Source organism: Bidens hawaiensis, unplaced genomic scaffold (assembly GCF_021521415.1).
Source record: "Bidens hawaiensis isolate Kalapana, Puna unplaced genomic scaffold, B.hawaiensis_p1.1 tig00087812_1, whole genome shotgun sequence".
Classification (NCBI taxonomy): domain Eukaryota; kingdom Viridiplantae; phylum Streptophyta; class Magnoliopsida; order Asterales; family Asteraceae; genus Bidens; species Bidens hawaiensis.
The window spans coordinates 5,873-24,214 of NW_027504306.1; the positions used below are offsets into that span (position 1 = coordinate 5,873).

An 18,342-nucleotide genomic window follows, 5' to 3' on the forward strand; every position below is an offset into this window, starting at 1 on the left:
ACCTTCATTCCTCTTGGTTTTCTTCTGCTGTCTTGCATGGCTTTACATCGCCGGCAGGTAACCATCCACTCTGCTAATTACTTTACCTTTGTATTGATTTTATTCAATACTTTTAGATCAATTTTACGTCTCTATTAATCCTTTTTTTTATTACATTTCTAATTCAATATTGGAGTGAACTGAAGCTACTGAATTATGTGTGTGTGCGCGTGCGCGTGTGTGATTTTAGTTTTTTTGGGTTGATATTGAAATTTAGGGTTGGTTGAATGTATCAACTTACGTAGCCAAATTGGCCATTTAAGTGGCTGGCTCAACGTTCTCGGAAGCCTAAAACTAACTAAAGTGGTGAGGCCTTTTTTTTTTCCTTTTCATTATGCAGTGATAATAGATATGAGGCAATCATCCTTAGTTTCTGGCTCGTCAATGAGTTACTAATTCTAAAAAACTCTACTTTTTAAAATCTCATAATACATAACTCCTATTTAAGATGGAGGCCCTATAAAATCGAGGCCTAAAGCCTTGGCCTCATTTAGCTTACCCACGAGACGACCCTACATTTAACATAATTTTGGAATATGTCATGAACCATCTTTATTATTTTAAAAGTTATAATGCAAACAAATGATTTTGAAAAAGTTAACAGAAACTGCTGACTGTTAAAGTGACAAACTGGCCAGTTTGGTTTGTCGTTCCCCAGCCCATTGTCTTGTTCCAACTGGATTGTGAGCACTCCTAGTTTTAATGTTTCATCACATAAATAAAAGATTCTCACGGTGAAAGGTGGTCCCATTGAAACAAGAAAGAAAATCATGAAAGTAGCTATTTTTATGAGTGCGTTATTTTAACGGTCTTGTCAGAAGAATTCCATATGCGAATCTTTGGTCGCGTAAGACTTTTATTCCTTAATAATGACTTAAAACTCATGCGATACACGGCCAAATGTTGCAAATTTGATTGGTTAAGACTCCTTATGAACTTCAGAGTTAGATTTCCAGGATATTATGCCACAATAATCTGATGTCATTCTACCAGTAAAAAAAAGGTAGTCATAGACTTGTAGGACTCAGACACCAATTTATGTTTGATTGTACCAGGTTGTGGCAAGATGCTGAGAACAGAACATTATTGTCTAATCTGCTTGTGAAGAATCCTGCCCAGGTAAGCTTATGTCCACCCTTGTTTTATTATCAATATATTTGATCAGTGTCTAATATTCATTTTTATTTTTTAATTTTTAATTTTGTTTGGTATGTTTGTTTTTCGCTGGCAGAGACCAAAGGCTCTTACTGTTGAAGAAAAGCTAATGGTTCTAGGATGCAAGTAATATTTGAGCCTCCTCATTTATTTTCTAGAATTAATATGTTTTGTTACATATATTATTAACACAAATGGTCCATTTTAAGGGATTTAGAAAGAAGAATTGTGGAAGCTGAGATGGAATTAACACTAGCAAAAAGTCAAGGTTTTCTTAAGAACCAGTTGGCCCTTAGTGATTCATCTTCTAGCAGAAAGCTTCTTGCTGTAATTGGCATATATACTGGATTCGGGAATCGACAAAGAAAAGCTTTCAGATCAGCTTGGCTGGCAAACGGTCGGTTCGTGATACACTTTTTATAATTTATAAATAGAAATTCCATATTTTTAGAAGTTTTAACTAACACACTTGAGTTTGACAGTTGATAATTTAAAGAAGCTTGAAGAAATAGGAATAATCATACGTTTTGTTATTGGCCGAAGGTGTTTTTTTTAAACTTATTATTAGCTTGAACTTTTGAAAATAATATTTGTTTGTTAATGTTAAGTTTTTGAAAACTTGCAGTCCTAATCGTGGCGATAGCTTGGACCGCAGCATTGATGAGGAAAACCAGAAGACAAATGATTTCTTAATTCTTGTAAGTTAAAGTTTAGGCTTGTAATTTGTAAATGAACCAAACAAACGATCAAGCATGAAGAACTAAACGAACGGGGGTTACTTGTTCGTGTTCGTTCATGTTCGTCCATTAATAGTATAAATGAACGGTTCAAGGACATAACTTAGCTAAAACCAGTTAAAAGTAATATGAAGAACAATGTGTTGAGCCTAAAAGGTTATCAAAACTAGACTAAGTAGCAATGGGCCAAAAAAGTTAAAATGAATATATTCACGAACGTTCATGAACATAATGAATGAACGAGATGTGTTCATGCTCGTTCGTTTAACTAAATGAACAAAGGTTTTTGTTCATATTTGTTAATTAAATAGAACTTCTCGCTGAACTGTTCACTGGTTTGGTTCGTTTATGGGCCTATTTAACATGTTATTGTACCACTAGTGTAGTAGCATGGAATGTTAACAATAATATAATTGTTAGGATGATCATGAGGAGACTGATGAAGAATTATCAAAGAAAGCAAAGTTCTTTTTTAGTAAAGCGGTTCAAAATTGGGATGCTGAATTTTATGTCAAAGTCGATAAAGATGTTGAACTTGATCTTGGTAAGTCTAGATTCCGTTCTGATATGTACATTTGTTGTGCTTTATATTCATGTTTTATGATTTCCTGTAGTGATTTTGTTTTGTTTTTAATCTTTAGAGGAGTTAATTGAGTTTCTTGAAAGCTTTAGTGGTCAAAATAGTCTTTATATTGGATGCATGAAATCAGGTGAAGTAGTTTCTGAAGTGTAAGTATATTTATTAGCTGTGCAAATATATGCAGTAAGGGTGTGCATGAAAGATGAAATCGAACTAGTTAACCGAACCCAACCCGAAACCGATGGTTTGGTTTTATGTTTTCTCAAAATCCAAGCTCACGGTTGGTTGTGGTTTTGCATGTGTCAAAAACCGAGAAACCGAATCGAGCAGTAAAATGACCGAACCGTCAAACACCAAAAAAACCGACTTTAGTTATTGAACTTATGGATTATAATTTTTATTTTTGAATGTAAAGTAATTCATAGATAATTAAGAAATTGTGTACTACTAAATGTTTAACAATCATTTAATTAACAAAAATAGTTAGGCACAGAGTTGCTGGCTGAAAATTCATTATTTTGGTCCATATTACTTTTGCCCAAAAATTTAAAGCCCAAATTGCAAAACTGTTAAAACCGAAACCCAACTGAACCCTTGTGAAAACTGAAATTCGAAACCAAAACGAACAGTTTTCAAAAACCCATAAACTGATTTTTTGGTTTGGGTTTAGTGCAAACCGACTTATGCACACCTATGACGTTGGCTGCAGCGTTATTTCTACATAATAATCTATCTGTTTAAATGTGCATTACATTTTAGGGGAAAGCAGTGGTATGAACCCGAATGGTGGAAGTTCGGTGATGAGAAATCGTGAGTTATATTCTCTTTTGTTATTAAACCATATGAACATTTGTTAAACGAGCTCACATTGGAACGAGCTCACATACGTACATACACATATGACATATCTATATATACTTGGTCAGGTACTTTCAGCATGCAATGGGCTCACTTTTTATATTAACAAGAAACATTGCTCTGTACATTAACATTAACAGGTTAGTTATGATTCAAAATTTTTACATAAAGTTTGTTACTATAAACATTTGCGAATAACTTATGTTTTCTTGTAGTGCATCTTTGAAGACTTATGCTCATGAAGATACATCTGTTGGTTCATGGATGATGGGTATACAGGCAAATTATATAAACGACTATCGTTTGTGTTGCACCAGCTCAACACAAGGTAAACTGACTGTTTTTTTGTTCAAATCTAATTATATACTCTATTGATTTTTCAGACTAAAAATCTTTCTACTTGTTTATGTTTCAGATAAAGTGTGCTATTTGGATTGATATGACATGATCCAACATTGTTTTAAGGTTTGACAGATATTTAACATTTTTTGAATGTTTTAAGATTTTTTTTTTCTTTTTCACATGGTTAGATGGCGAGACAGTCTTAGCAACCCTTTTGGGTTTTTAAACGTAACGGCTTTTATTTCATTAGATATCATACCTTAGTAATTAACTGTTAGACCAACCCAACCCTTTCGGGTTTTGAAAACATGATATTATGTTAAAAGATTAGTGACTTGTCTTGGTGAAACGATTTGCATCAAATAGGTCCAAGAACTATCGGTTTATCATGTAGTTACCATTTACCACCACTGATTGACCACCACCAAAATCATCAAATTCAAGCTATAAAATCAACACCATTGTGTTTAATCCACATTTAAAATCAAAATTAGAAACACAAAATCACAATTAGAAGTCGAGATCATCTAATTAGAAGAAATAAACCACCAAAATGGAACCAACACCCATTTTCTATTTCATGAAAACTGATACCTTAGATTCAGTATGTACAACAATAATAGACCTGCCAAACTGGTAAATAATCATGGAACAGTAAGGAAAACACCATGAAGAAGAGTAGCATATTTATAAAGGATAAAATTCACAAGGGCGCGCCTAACAAGATAAAGGATGCCATTACCAATACCATGATAACAACACTGCAGATTAGTGGAGGGAATCGGGAGAGTATAGGATTGATAAGGCAGGAAGTAAACATGAACAAGCAAACCAAAGTTAAACTCCAACCGTAACCTGCCTAGCATTTATTGCCATAGAAGTTGAGGAAGGTCTCAACACTAACAAGATCTTGCATTTTGACGGGTGACTGCTGTGTTTACTTGTCGTTTGTATAAGCGAACCATCATGTATAACATTAGTTACACTGTGTGGAATATATGACTATTTAACCCCCCCCCCCTCCATTGGACAGTTGAGCCGTTGAATAACATCTTACATACGTTACATTTTCTCTCTTTGTTGTTTTCTCGTAATTATATATTTCCCGACATCCTTGAGTCACGACTCTTTTCCATGTTTAGTTGTCCTGAACTTGCTTTCACGAGTCAATGTCCTTTCAAAAATACCTTTTGCTACATATTTATGCTCGCATTCACCACTGCAATTTCAATCCACATCGCTTGGGTGGTTCCTGTAGGGGTAAATATTTTGAACCGATAAATATCTTCCACATACCACCATTCTTAGATGTAGTTCCATACGTATAGCGTGCTGTACTGTACCTCATATGAATAGAGCACTAAGCCTCAAAAGGAGCTTCCTCCGCCTTACTAACCACCCACCCCAATGAGAACTCCAACTTCGTTGACTGAATTACGAATATAACCATTGTGAAATATGATGGTACCATAGACCTATATGATCATGAGGTGATGTTCTGCAAATGCCGCAATGGTGGAACGCTGATCCATGTGTGCATATAGCCTAGTGCCCTATACAATTCAAATCAAATAAAAAAGACGAATATTCGAAAACAAAGAAGTGTCTAAATCTTCTATTTGATTTTCCTCGATATTGTTTTAACTGACTTAATCATAAAGACGATCATTTGGGAAAGAAAAACTCATTTCATTTTGGCCCTATGGTGTCGTCACAAGTTCATTCAAACTATTACATGAGCGACTCGATTATGGTTCAATAGGCTCACATATGGAGTAATAGTTAACTTTGAAGTTGGAATCTTGTACAACAGAAGAAGCACCGAAATCTATAATATCAAAAGGACAGTTAGACGACAACGGATTTTATGATGTGGTTCACGACAAAGAAGCTTCCTTAGCGTAATAAGTTGACTTGGCTTTTCCTGAGGAAAAGTAGTACGCATTATTGTTTATTCTTAGATTCCTTTGCTAGTTATTTCATTAGCCGTGAATCCGAGGCTTTTTACTTTACTTATATTTTTTGCCTAGACCAACTTTTATTGTCGTTTTTTATATGTTAGATAAGGTATAATGATACATCGTCACCGGTTTACAGAAGTGGCTCGTGGTACAGCGAAAACAAGTTAGGCCCACACTTAATTAAGGCCTCTTAGTAAAAAAAAACATTATATATAGATTTATTATAATGGGTAAAGTAAACTCAAAGTAATGTATTGGTGTGGTGATAGGCTTGGTTGTTAGTAAAGTATACGTTATGAGTTCAAAATTTTTAATAATCAATTTGTTTTCTTTACAATTGTCATGAAAATGCTAAAAATTATTGTTTCGATTTAGGTCTCCGCATTCGTTGAGCCGACCCTGCCAGTTTGCAACCTCCTTCGAGGGATTTCTTAAACAAGAATGTATATTTAACAATTTGTATTCACATTCATAAAAACAATAAGTATAAACTTGTTGACCAAATCAAATAAAAAAAATGAATTGAAATACAACGAGTTGATTTATAAAATTTAAAGTATAACATATGTTTGGCACCGCCCTTGCGAAGCAGAGAAAACTTTTTATTCTAGGTTTTCTAAACTTGTCATCTTTAAATAAAGTAAATCATATATTTTATTTTCGCATTTAACATATGTTTTTACCTATTATCATATTTTTTTCACTCATTTTATTTTTAAACTTGTTTTGTTGCCGTTCAAAAAAGTAAAAAAATGAAGCCACCTTATTCAAATGTTTGTCATAATAGCCATTTTTCTTGAATTGATCTGTGTTTATTTAAAAGAAATAGATATCAGCTAAAAAGGAAGCCCCCGTAAACTTCCTTACAGACCCCACGGAAGGGAGATCCACTCTACGACCGGCAGATTTGCTCGTCTTTGGTTGGGCCGGGGGAAAACACGCTTGTGTTGACCTCACAGGGGTATCTCCCTTAGCTGGTTTGAGGGATAATGGGTTTGTAGCTGGGCAAGCAATAAAAAGGGCTGAAACGAAGAAGGTGGAGAAACATGCTAAAGCCTGCGAAGAGAACCAACATGTTTTTGTCCCTCTGGCTTTTGATACATTTGGCTCCTTGGCACCGGAAGCTATCCGTTTTCTAACCAGGGTCCAACAGGTTGTGCATAGCAATGTGTCGACTCCAAAGGGGCAGGGGTATGTCTTTAGCAGGTTAGGGTTTGCAATTCAGAAAGGGGTGGCGGCGCAGCTTGTTGCCCGCCTACCTGCTATATTGATGTAATATCTATGTTTCATCAGTAGAAATAAATAAAATATAAGATTTACATAAAAAAAAAAAAAAAAGAAAAAGAAATAGACAGTAAATTATATTGTGTTATTCTTATGTTTAGTTAAAATTACGAATACCATCATTCGTTTAACGTATTTCATAAATATAATTGATAATTTCATTTGTTAGCTCTTGTTATAGTAGTATTGCCTATTAGACCATGTGTAGTGGTAACGTTGCCATCAACGTTTTGACCGAAAACACGGGGGGTACACCGCCCCCCCCCCCCCCCCCCCGCGTTATAGGATATGTTATTTTGGCTGCGTCGTATACAAAACGCAAGAAATGGCACACAAATCCAAAAAAATAGCTGTTGGGGCCTTGATAATGACTGGGCGCCACGTGGCGCATAACCCCTGGTAGTGGAGAGTTATGACTACAGCCTGTTTTTGTACAAAACCATAACTCTGACTGGGCGCCACGTGGCGCATAACCCCTGGTAGTGGAGCTTTACGACTACACATGGTCTAAACAGCTTATACTCAACACCCAACATGTCATGCGGTACCACTTAGGGTGGGGGTCAATGGGTCATGTTGCACCTCACTCTGGGACCAAAGTCACACCACCTAGTTTACGGCGCCCCCCTTAATGGGCGGTGTTTTCATGCGGTACCACTTTGCCATCTCCTCCAGACTGCTTCTACATCTCGCTCCACTTCTTTCACACTTATTTAAATACAAAATACACATATTCATTAAGGTCTATTTAAGGGTTTGTATATGTTAAAGATTATATATCGTATACACTAGTTTAAAAACCCGTGTGCTACACGGGTTGAAAAAATAAAATGCTAAAATTCATATATTGTTTAGGGTTCTTAAAAACAAAGGTATCACTTTTTTACTTCCTAACACGTTATTTCAATTGTGTCACTTCTAATAGCTTAGTTCTCGTTTTTCTTTTCTTTAAAATAGTATCCGATAAATAATAGACTTTGGTTTCTGATTAGTTATGAAGGTTGATAATAATAATAAAAAAAACAATAATAATAACAACAACAACAACAACATAAATATATTTAAGAAACTTATGTATGTTCCTACTCAAATATACAATAATAGCGTAAGATAAAAAAAAAGTTATATTTGTACTTTGAGTGACATTTCATTTGTCCAAAATAAACCTAATGACAATTTACCAATTCACTATAACACATACTTGACTTTATAAATCCATAACTTGTTCAATCAAACATACTTGACTTGTATTGACCAATGAACTATGAAACATACAATGCGGAAAAATAATCAAAGATTGTCATCTTAGTTGCATAAGCCAAAGTTGAATTAATCAAAAGCAATACTTAGATGAGGCAATACTCCAATACAACAGAGACGGTAGAATTTAGCTTTTCCCTAACAAATATACATCAAACCAATTATAACAAATTACAACTTATGTCTTTGCATATACATAGATAAAATATTATGTGTAGAAAATAAAATTACTCAATTACCCGGCAAAAGAAAGTAGGATACCTTGAAAAACTGACTTGAAAACCCTACCTACAATCACACTTATGCAAATATAACTCCATGTAAATAAAAACTTGGATCGCACTTCAACAAATAAGTTATAAGTTTGATTCATTAACATCAAACTTCAAGATACTTTTCTACAGTCATATACTTTACAAATATAATCATAACTTATTAATTCTAGAAAAAGAAAACATAAACCCAACCCACTGCTATTGTCAATTATATGAACACGAGTCACTCAATAGAAATCAAAACCTTCTTTTTGTCGAAAAAACTTTATTGTCAAGAAACTTTGATTCAATGAAGCCATGAACTTTTTTTCTCAAATTTTTACTCTAAGTACAGATCAATAGGAAGTTGTGATAAATTCACAAATAGAAGAAAAATTGTTTTGAAAAATTGTTATGCTGATTAGATAATTGTGTATATCTAGTCCGTAACACATAAATTAAATATAACTAAGTATAAATAATCCAAGTTTTTCATTCATATTGAGAAATTGTCTAAAATAAATAATAATAATAATAATAATAATAATAATTAAAAAAATGTTTACCAGATAATGTATGTGTGGATGGAGAACAACTTTAAAGAAACTTGGCCATATCGATCGATAAAAACATGTAATTAAAGTAAAAACAAAATAATTTATGTTGCTTAATAAAAAAATGAACAGAGGCATGCGCCCTATTCCAATAAGTTTTTGAAAAAGCCATCACATTCAAAGCGTACATACAATAAATGGATGCAAAGTGGAAAATATTGGACAACGTAATCGAAACATACAATCATTCGACATATGGAGGCGTTAATCGAATAATTAATCTGTTGTTATCTTATGCTTCAGTCGGAAAATATTTGGGGTATCATTAGTGTGTTGCATACAATCGGAATAGGGATTTAGGAAAAAATATCTCATTAGAGCTTGTTAAGAAAGGTTTTTATCTTGTTAATGAATGTTTTAATTGATTTGTTTTAATTAAAGAAATTATGAATTAAATGTTGCAAGGTAAGAATACCACTTGGCAAAAAATAAGTCAATTAGGTGCCATATGACACAAGCATTATTTTTGTTTATTATAATAGTAGATACATGATTATAACTCGACTTGATTGTTTTCATTCCATTTATTTTAAGTACTATATCAATGGTGGAAGTATACCCAACGAGTATTTTAATAAACTTATAGGTATGCTCAGAAACTCACGGATGTACAGGTACCCGAAATGTAATTGCCTGATAAATAGTCGGCGGATTTGGGCCGAGTATAGGACATTTTTTTTGTAATCGAGTTGAGATTACCTAGACTAGTCCCAAACCTAACAAATTGCCATCTCTAACATACATGGTTGCAAAAATCCCGACTACACGTCGATTAATCTCCGATTAATCGCTAGTCGATGCCCCCACCGACTTGTAGCCGATTAATCCCCATTTGTCCAAATCGGTTAAAATTGAAAATATTATACATAAAATTGAAATATATATGTATCTTTGAAAATTTACATATAAATTCAAATCCAATTAATCGCTAGTCCTTACCCCACCACCCAACTAGCGACTAACGATTTTTACCACATTGCTAACATATACAAACCTTTAAATAGTGGTGAAACTCTCATGCCGATGGGAATGGATAAATCATAAATGATGAAGGTGATATGGAGGACGTGGCGAATCAGTTTTCGTGAAAATACCGCACACCCACACGGTACCGCCAGTTTTGAATTATGTGGGATAGTGGGGTCGAACATGTCGTTGTCCGACGACTAACACAACATGTAGTCCAACAGCTAGTTATCCAACATAAACAAAATAAATGCCTTTCACTATTTTCACATGAATCTTCTCAAATCTTACCCTTCAAACTCACGCCAACTTCGGTTAACCCGTGAACTAGATCAGTTCTTGTAATGATCGGCTCTGAATAAAATGGCCCGTAATTATGTAATTGGGCTAAAAGTTTACCCTTAAAATTTTTTAACCAATAATTAAATTGTTTTTTTTACAATTGGCTTTAATAATTTGAGTTTTAAACACAATCATTCAATATGTATTGGGTCGGTACGGTTAATCATGGATTTACTAAAAACTCGTTTGGTCAGTTTTGCCATTTATGAAAATACGGATAACCAAACCCAACCCGCTAATTTCAATTTTCATAATGACATTTAACCGAGAGAAAATTCACAAAATGACCCAAAAGATGAGAGAAAATCTCAAAATAACCCTCATTTTTTCAAGATTCCATAAAAGCCCCTCCAAAACCCATCGGCGGAGACAAGTTTTACATCAAATCCGTCTTCGCCGACGAGTTTTGTTTGAGCCAATCAAAATCTTCCACGTGCTCCAAATACATCGGCTCAGGCAATTTTTGAACGAGGCCCATCGTTTATGACCAATTTTTACAAAACTCATCGTTTTTTAAATTCGAGTTTTTGAAATCCATTGATTTTTACCAAGTTTAGAAATTTTGTTTTATTTGTTATTTAACTATTATAATTAATTTAATTTATATTTTGCTTTTTGTATATATCTTTGAAATATAAAGTTTCTAAAATTCCGAATATACCGTTGAGACGACCTTATTTTTATCTACGTGTCGAATTTGAGTAAATTTTATATTGGCACGTATATAAAAATAAGCTCATCTCAACAGTATATTCAAAAATAGTACTTTATTGAACTTTATAGTTCAAAAGTTATAAAAGAAAAATAAAATATAAATGAAATTAATTATAATAATTAAATATTAAAAAACAAAATTTCAAAACTTGGTAAAAAAACGAGGGTTTCAAAAGCGACGAGTTTCGTAAAAGTTGATAAAAAACGTGTTCTGTAAAAGTTGGTCAAAAGCGACGGGTTTCAAAAACTCGTATTTCAAAAACGAAGGGTTTCGCAACAGTTATTTGAGCCGACGGTTTCCTTTCAAAAGTAGTAAAAATCTGCAAATTTTGAGTGATTTTTATGAAATTTTGGAAAAAATAGATGCTATTTTGGGATTTTATCTCCTCTTTTTGGTCAATTTTTGGAATTTTCTCTTTTATCAACCCATCATTTTTTATCAGGTTTGGTTGTATGAGCATTCTCATCCCACCCCCTATTTCCAAACCAAAAATTATACTAAAACTCACTTTATTTTCTCTCTCCATTTCAATTAAATAATATTTTTTATACCTTTTATCATTACCTTTTCTCTTTCCTTCACTCACAACCACTTTCAAAATATATTAAAAAATTATAGGAGATGAACAGTAACTTTTCAAATATACAGAAAAATCACTACTTTTTCTAAAATATAAAAAATCTTCACTCACAACACCTTGAATCACTCTCTAAATTATAAAAACACCCCTTACATAATATGAGGGGTTGGATGAGAATGCTCTAAGAGCATTCATATCACCTTATCTATCTCTATCTCTATAATTACACTAAAAAACACTACATTTTCTCTCTCATATACAATTAAATAATATTTTTTTACATCTTTATCATTATCATTTCTCTCTCCTCCACTTACAACCAATTTTAAATATATTAAAAAATAAATAGAGAATGAACAGTGGTTCTCCAAATTTACTCAAAATTTATCCATCTCCTTAAATTTTCTCTCTGCTCTACTCACAACCACTCACCATTCTTTAAAAATTTTTAGAGATTCCTCTCACGAAGTTTTTGGAGTACCTGATGCAAATGCTCTAATTACTTAATTCGATTTTATCACTTTATGTAATGTCCTACTTGCCAGCGTAACTCTAGCTAAGTGAATGGGTCCCACAGCCAGTGTATTGCGATGATCTTATTATTCTATAAATTGATTGGCAAATTTCCAGTACGAGATGTTAATTGTTCCTTTCAAATGATATAAAAAAATTTCAGTTGTACTTAAGGCTCTATAAGTTGCACTATGGATCTCTTCATTCTCGTCCAGGGATGCAAACGGACGCGAACAAGACCTTGTTCATGTTCATTTGTTAAAAAAATAATGTGTTCACGAACGCTACCGAACGAGATTTTATGTTCGTATTCGTTCATTAAGGTATTGAATGTGTTCACGAACGAAAATAAAATTGGCGGATCCTAGAGATTGAGATCGATATATTTATTAATATGAATATTGAGAAAGGAAATGGAAACAATTCAAAAACAATGTAAGAATATGATTTCCTATTTTATGTTATGGGTAATAAATTAAAGAATATAAAATATTTAAACATAATAGAAATAGAAAAAACTTTCATGAACAAGATATGGACGGACGTTTATGAACACATTACTAAACATTCACGAACACAATTAAATGGAAGGGGGCTATGTTCATGTTCGTTCATTTATTAAACGACCAAACATAAACAAACTATTCGCTGAACATTCGGTTTGTTTACAGAATCTCACCCCGTTTGCAGTTCTCCTGTTCACTCAGCACTTGCACCACCTATCATATTTACTCAGTTGTATTTCAGGTTGCCTCGCAACCACTAGTCAACTTTGCAAGTCACCAACAGCCACCGCCGAATGCACTTTTGGCAGCCACCACTCACCTCTGGCGGTCACCAGCTACCGCTAGCTTGTGTAACCTCATCATCCCTGTCAACTACCAACGTAAATAAAAAACCTAAATACAATCTACAATTTTGGCAACTTCTTAACCACCACAACTCACTGTCCATTTTGGTATCAAGCGATGATCAAACCCTAGATGCCGCCTTGCCTCACTGTCATTTGCCCCAACTTTTCATTGTGGTAGATGGAAACCCTAGATATCGTCTCAGTAAACATCACGATGGTGAGATGGTGCCGGTGGCAAGCAATGGTATGCAAGAGTTGTGGTGGTGTTTTGCAGTTATAGGTTGACGCGTCAGTGCATGTGTGACATGCCATTTCCGACCGTCAGTAACAGCTATGGGTGGTGCTTTTATGTTGTTGTTCGTTTGTCTCTTGAATCTTCATCCTATGCTAATATGATAGCTCCGCTATTTGGCGTGGTAACCTATGTCACAGTCATGGCGGAGCTCTGAACCTTGAGTGGTTTAATTCAATTTCGAGTTTTTTCAAGTATCATCATGACTTTTCGTTTAGTGATAGGGGGTTACATTTGTGTTACGACTTATGAGTAACGTTAACATTTTTAAATGTTCACTAATTTATTTTCTCAGTCACAAACCCAACACAGCGAACGGGTTGTAAAATCTCGCTTACTTTAAAGAAGTGGTTATATGGCCGTTTTAATATAACATTTTTCCCATTTTAGGAATTTTTCCTTTTTTATAACGAATTTTTTAAATTATGTCTTCAAAGTTCACTCCCAAGCCCATGACTAGGTATTAGACTGAGGGGTGTGGGGCTTCAACGGGGGCGCTAGAGCCCCTACGCTCGCGCCCCCAGGCGCTAACACCACACCACCAGGGCGCTAGCGGGGGCGCTAACGCGAAAAACAATGCAGGCGTGAGCCGGTTAACGGGAGAAGAGAGAGGGCTGCACAACTTTTGATGGTTTTTTGACCGTTCGGAGCCGAACAAACCAAAAAAAAAATATTTTTCCTATATAATTATACCCCATTTCACCCATTTTTATACCAAAACTTCAAACATTCACCCAAAATCAATTCATCTTCTCAACTTTTTAAAAAAAAAATGGCTGGAAATTGGTTCCCAAACCTTGATTCAGATTATCTTGACGATGATTTATGGTCGTCACCGCACCAACCGATGTTTTATTCGGAGCCGCAAGAATCATCCGGCTTTCAACCATCCAACACACAACCGTCTCCTAACTTTGTTGTTCCGGAGACACAAGAATCACACGGTGAAGCTACGGGACCAAAAAGACGCGTCCACCGGAAAAAACAAGTTGCAACGGACGGGTCGGGACCGGCTTCGACTCCGAGGATGAAACGGAAAGCCACTCCGTGGTCATCGGATGAGAAGGAAGCCTTGTGTCGGGCTTGGATAGTCATTTCTGAGGATCGGCGTTGCGGTAATTGTTTTAACGTTTTTAAAAATGATTTTTAATAAAAAAGTTAAATAAAAAAGTTAAATGCAAATCTAATTTATTTAGTCATTTTGCAGCCGACTACCAAAAGAGCAAGATTTTTTGGACAAAGGTTAGTGAGACGTTCTACATGCTCGTTGGTGTGGCATCTGCCCCGATCTGACCCGACCCAGGTACCCGCTTTCTGATCCGATTCTTTTTATGATTTAAAATTTAATTATTTTCTTTTAAAACTTGACATTTAAAATATATATATTACTAATAATATTTTCCTTCCCGCCTCTTCCTCTCTTTTCCTTCCCGCCGTCCGGTCCCTCTTCTTCTCTCCGCCTTCTTTTCCCTCTTGTTGTCATCCCGCCTCTTTCTCTCTCTTGTCGTCGTTCCGCCCTTACGCCTTGAACCTCCTTTCTCTTAACTCTTTGCTTGTCCTTTGGTTCTTCCCGCCTAAGGATGTCTGCGCAGCTCCACGCGCCAGACTCCTTACAAGGAAGCCTGCGCGAAGACCAGTTGTTCCTGCGATACGCGAGGCGAACTGTTCTCGCAGCGCGCTAAGAATTGTAGTTCTTTTCGCAGCGCGCTAAGAATGGTAGTTCTTCCCGCGACGCGCTAAGAATTGTAGTTCTTCTCGCAGCGCGCTAAGAACGGTAGTTCTTCCCGCGACGCGCTAAGGATAATAGTCCTTCCCGCGGCGCGCCAAGGATTGTTCTCTGCCTGCCTTCGCCCTCGCGCGCGCGCTCGAGCCTTCTCGCGCTATGTCTTGAGTCTTTTCTTCTGTTTAATCTAGCCGTTTGCTCTTGTGATGTCTTATCTTCTGTGTTGTTGACCTGACCTATCTTATGTCTGAAAAGCCACTTTTGGCGCAGCATGCGCACCAACCCCATTGGTTGACAGAAAAAGTGACTGACATTATCTTTTGAGATCTGCTTTTCCATGCTTGACCAGTACCTTTATCTGACCCCCCCATGCCTGTTTACTGTTACCTGTCAGCTTTTCCTTGTCCCCTGCAGCTGCCATATCTTTTGATATCCTTTGCTTTTGGAATCTTTTACTTTTTGGAGATCTTTTCCCCTTTTCTAGGGATTGTGTTCCCTAGGGTTTCCCTATAAATAATAATCTTATTTTTCCTAACACATCACACACAAACACTTAATTTAACCTCCTCCTTGCTCTCTCTGCCGCCTCCCTCTCTGCCTCCGTCTTCCTCCCTGTTCTGCCCTGCTTTTCCGGTAATATATATTATATATAATAATTTACTTATTAATTATGCTAACTTATAATCAAGACTTAAAACAAATCATTAAAACAATAATCTTATTTATAGGTTAACTTGTGCTTGTTTAAAGTTGGTTCTTGCTTTATCTTACACCGCATCGTTTATCATGTGAGTAATCTCGTACCTAATCCCTTTTTATTTTTAATGTTTTGGGATGTTCATGTGTTCATACAAACTTGGAGTCTTAAACTTGTTTATGAACTTTAGTCGCGCAGTATCCCATGTGTTGAGGACGTTTACTTGGCTGTTTATTTGTATGTGTGTATCATTAACCGCTTTGTTCGGCCTATTCCGAAGTTTTCATGGATCCATTAGATGAACACGGGAGACCTATCGTTTACGGTTTTCTTTGTTTTACACTTGCACAGATGTTTTCTCGTTTTTGTGCTCATTTGGGAGCACGGATTGAACTATGAACTATGATCTATTTAGGCTTGATCACAATCTGATTACACCCTTGTTAAACACCAGACATACACGTGTTGCGCGCAGATTTATTGTTATCTATGTATTGTATTAAACTTGATTTCTCACCAACACGCAAGTGTTTGACGTTTTATTTTAACACATGTTCAGGTTTGCTGTAGCTACATTTGGAGCTTGTGGACACGTAGGACGTTTTTACTTTTGGACCTAGATTAAAATGTAACAAGACAAGTTATTATTGTTCGAATATTTTGTCTTATAATATATTGATTTATGTTGATTTATGTTATCTTGTGTTTACGTTGTGCGTGCGCGAATGAATATATTTATTAAATATTGACACCCAATAGTGTCACGAGTAATGAAACAATATGTGGCGCCCCGATGTATAATCCGCCTTTGGTCGGGGTGTTACAGATTGGTATCAGAGCCCGTTGACTTTAGGATAGGTGGTTAGACGTAACGGCCTAGAATACCTAAGAGTCCCTTCTCGCGCATGAGAGAAATCTCATGTTTGCGCGCTTATTGTTAATTACTCGTTATTTATAAATATGCTTGCGCAGACGCAGCGTATGGTTTTATGTTTTATTTCGCGATATTTCGATTTTTGCTGAATTTCGATTTTTATTGATTTTACGTACATATTCGTTTGTTGGGATTGAAAATCCGAAAAGTCATGGTGATACATGAATAGTTGATTTTCAAATTCCATTTACGATTATGTTCTGAGGTTGGAGACTTGAAAAGTCATGGTGATACATGAATTGTCAACCTCCAATACTCATTTTCTTGTATATTTTATATTGAGGATTGAAAAGTCATGGTGATACATGAATCGTCAATCTCCAATACTCGTTTACTCGTCATTTTAAATTGAGAATTCGGAAAGTCATGGTGATACATGAATTGTCGATTCTCGATTCGAATTTGTTACCTGTATTAAGTTTGCATTCAAATTCATGTTTTACTTTAACTGTTGATGGTATCTAACCCCGCGAAACCAAGCTTTATAAGATTAAACTTTGCGCTAAAACCAAGATATTAACAAAATTAAAACTTTTATAGAATGCCTCCGCTATCTCGCCGTCATCAGAGGAGAGAAGCCTCGCGCAGGCGTAGACAGCAACGTTCCCAGGAAATGGCCGCCGCAATAGCCCAAGCTTTGAGCCAAAACAATACCTCCAGTTATAACATTAAGTCCTTTAATGCGGGTAACCCTCCGAAATTCACAGGTCTTGAAGGAGCCACCGTGATGCTCCAGTGGCTCGAGAAGATAGAAAACACTTTCCTCCATACCCAATGCCCTCCTGACAGACGAACCCTATATGCTTCCAGTGTCCTGGAATCTAGAGCGCTTACATGGTGGAATGGAGTAGCTCATGCGCGTGGCGCAGAAGCTGCTTCTAGCATGACATGGGAGGAATTCAAGGAAATTCTTACGCGAGAATTCTGCCCTCCCAACGAAGTTAAGCGCCTGGAGGAGGAATTTTGGAATCTTAAGCAATACAGCGGTGAAGCGCGCGAGTACGCGACGCGCTTCCATGAACTAAGCCTGCTTGTCCCTTACCTTGTTACCCCTTCCCGCCGAGCCATAGAGAAATTCCTTGGGGGCCTCCCCATGGAAATTCAAGATTCTGTTTGGGCCAGAAACCCAGCAACCCTCTCTGACGCCATCGAGTTGGCCGCTGTGCTCAGCGACAACCATGTCAGAGCAGGAACCCTGTTCCTGCGGGGAGCTGAGAAGACCAAACCCACCAAGACTGCCCCTGAACCAACAGAAACCAAGCCAGAACCCTCAAACCGTAACAACCTCAAGCGCAGGCGCAAAGCCTATGCGCTTACCAGCCCGCCCATAGTCCAGCAACCCGCCTACCAACCTCCAGTATACGCGCCTAACCCACTGTCGACCTACCCAACACCTCCTGTAGTCCACAACTATGCCTTAACCAATCCCGCACTCCCTGCCCCGCCAACTAAGAAACCTTACACAGGAACCCAACCCTTCTGCCCAACCTGTATATTTCACCACCCACCTCAAGTCCCATGTCGACAATGTAACCAATGTGGCCGCGTTGGTCACTCAGCCGAGTACTGTAGGGTCCCTTCCGCCAATCCAATTGCGCCAACACCACCAGCCTACCCGCATAACCCACAACCAACCTACCAAA

The 18,342-nt window shown here is 36.4% G+C and overlaps 1 protein-coding gene across 1 annotated transcript; it reads left to right on the plus strand.

Annotated features, from left to right (window-relative positions):
- The first annotated feature begins 885 nt into the window (after positions 1 to 885).
- Positions 886 to 3,807, plus strand: LOC143607852 (hydroxyproline O-galactosyltransferase HPGT3-like). The gene is made up of 11 exons (XM_077083135.1): positions 886 to 1,158; positions 1,271 to 1,320; positions 1,404 to 1,591; positions 1,677 to 1,737; positions 1,820 to 1,892; positions 2,352 to 2,475; positions 2,573 to 2,660; positions 3,271 to 3,321; positions 3,438 to 3,509; positions 3,585 to 3,697; positions 3,785 to 3,807. Exons 1-11 carry the CDS (start codon positions 1,078 to 1,080, stop codon positions 3,805 to 3,807), a joined length of 924 nt encoding a protein of 307 aa, XP_076939250.1. The 5' UTR covers positions 886 to 1,077.
- The last annotated feature ends 14,535 nt before the right edge of the window (positions 3,808 to 18,342 follow it).

Excerpts from the sequence above, each read along its gene's own strand:
- LOC143607852 (XM_077083135.1), top strand. The coding sequence starts at position 1,078 with ATGTTTGATTGTACCAGGTTGTGGCAAGATGCTGAGAACAGAACATTA. Across the intron at positions 2,661-3,270 it reads GGTGAAGTAGTTTCTGAAGT|GGGAAAGCAGTGGTATGAAC; the intron begins GTAAGTATATTT and ends ATTACATTTTAG. Across the intron at positions 3,322-3,437 it reads AAGTTCGGTGATGAGAAATC|GTACTTTCAGCATGCAATGG; the intron begins GTGAGTTATATT and ends ATACTTGGTCAG.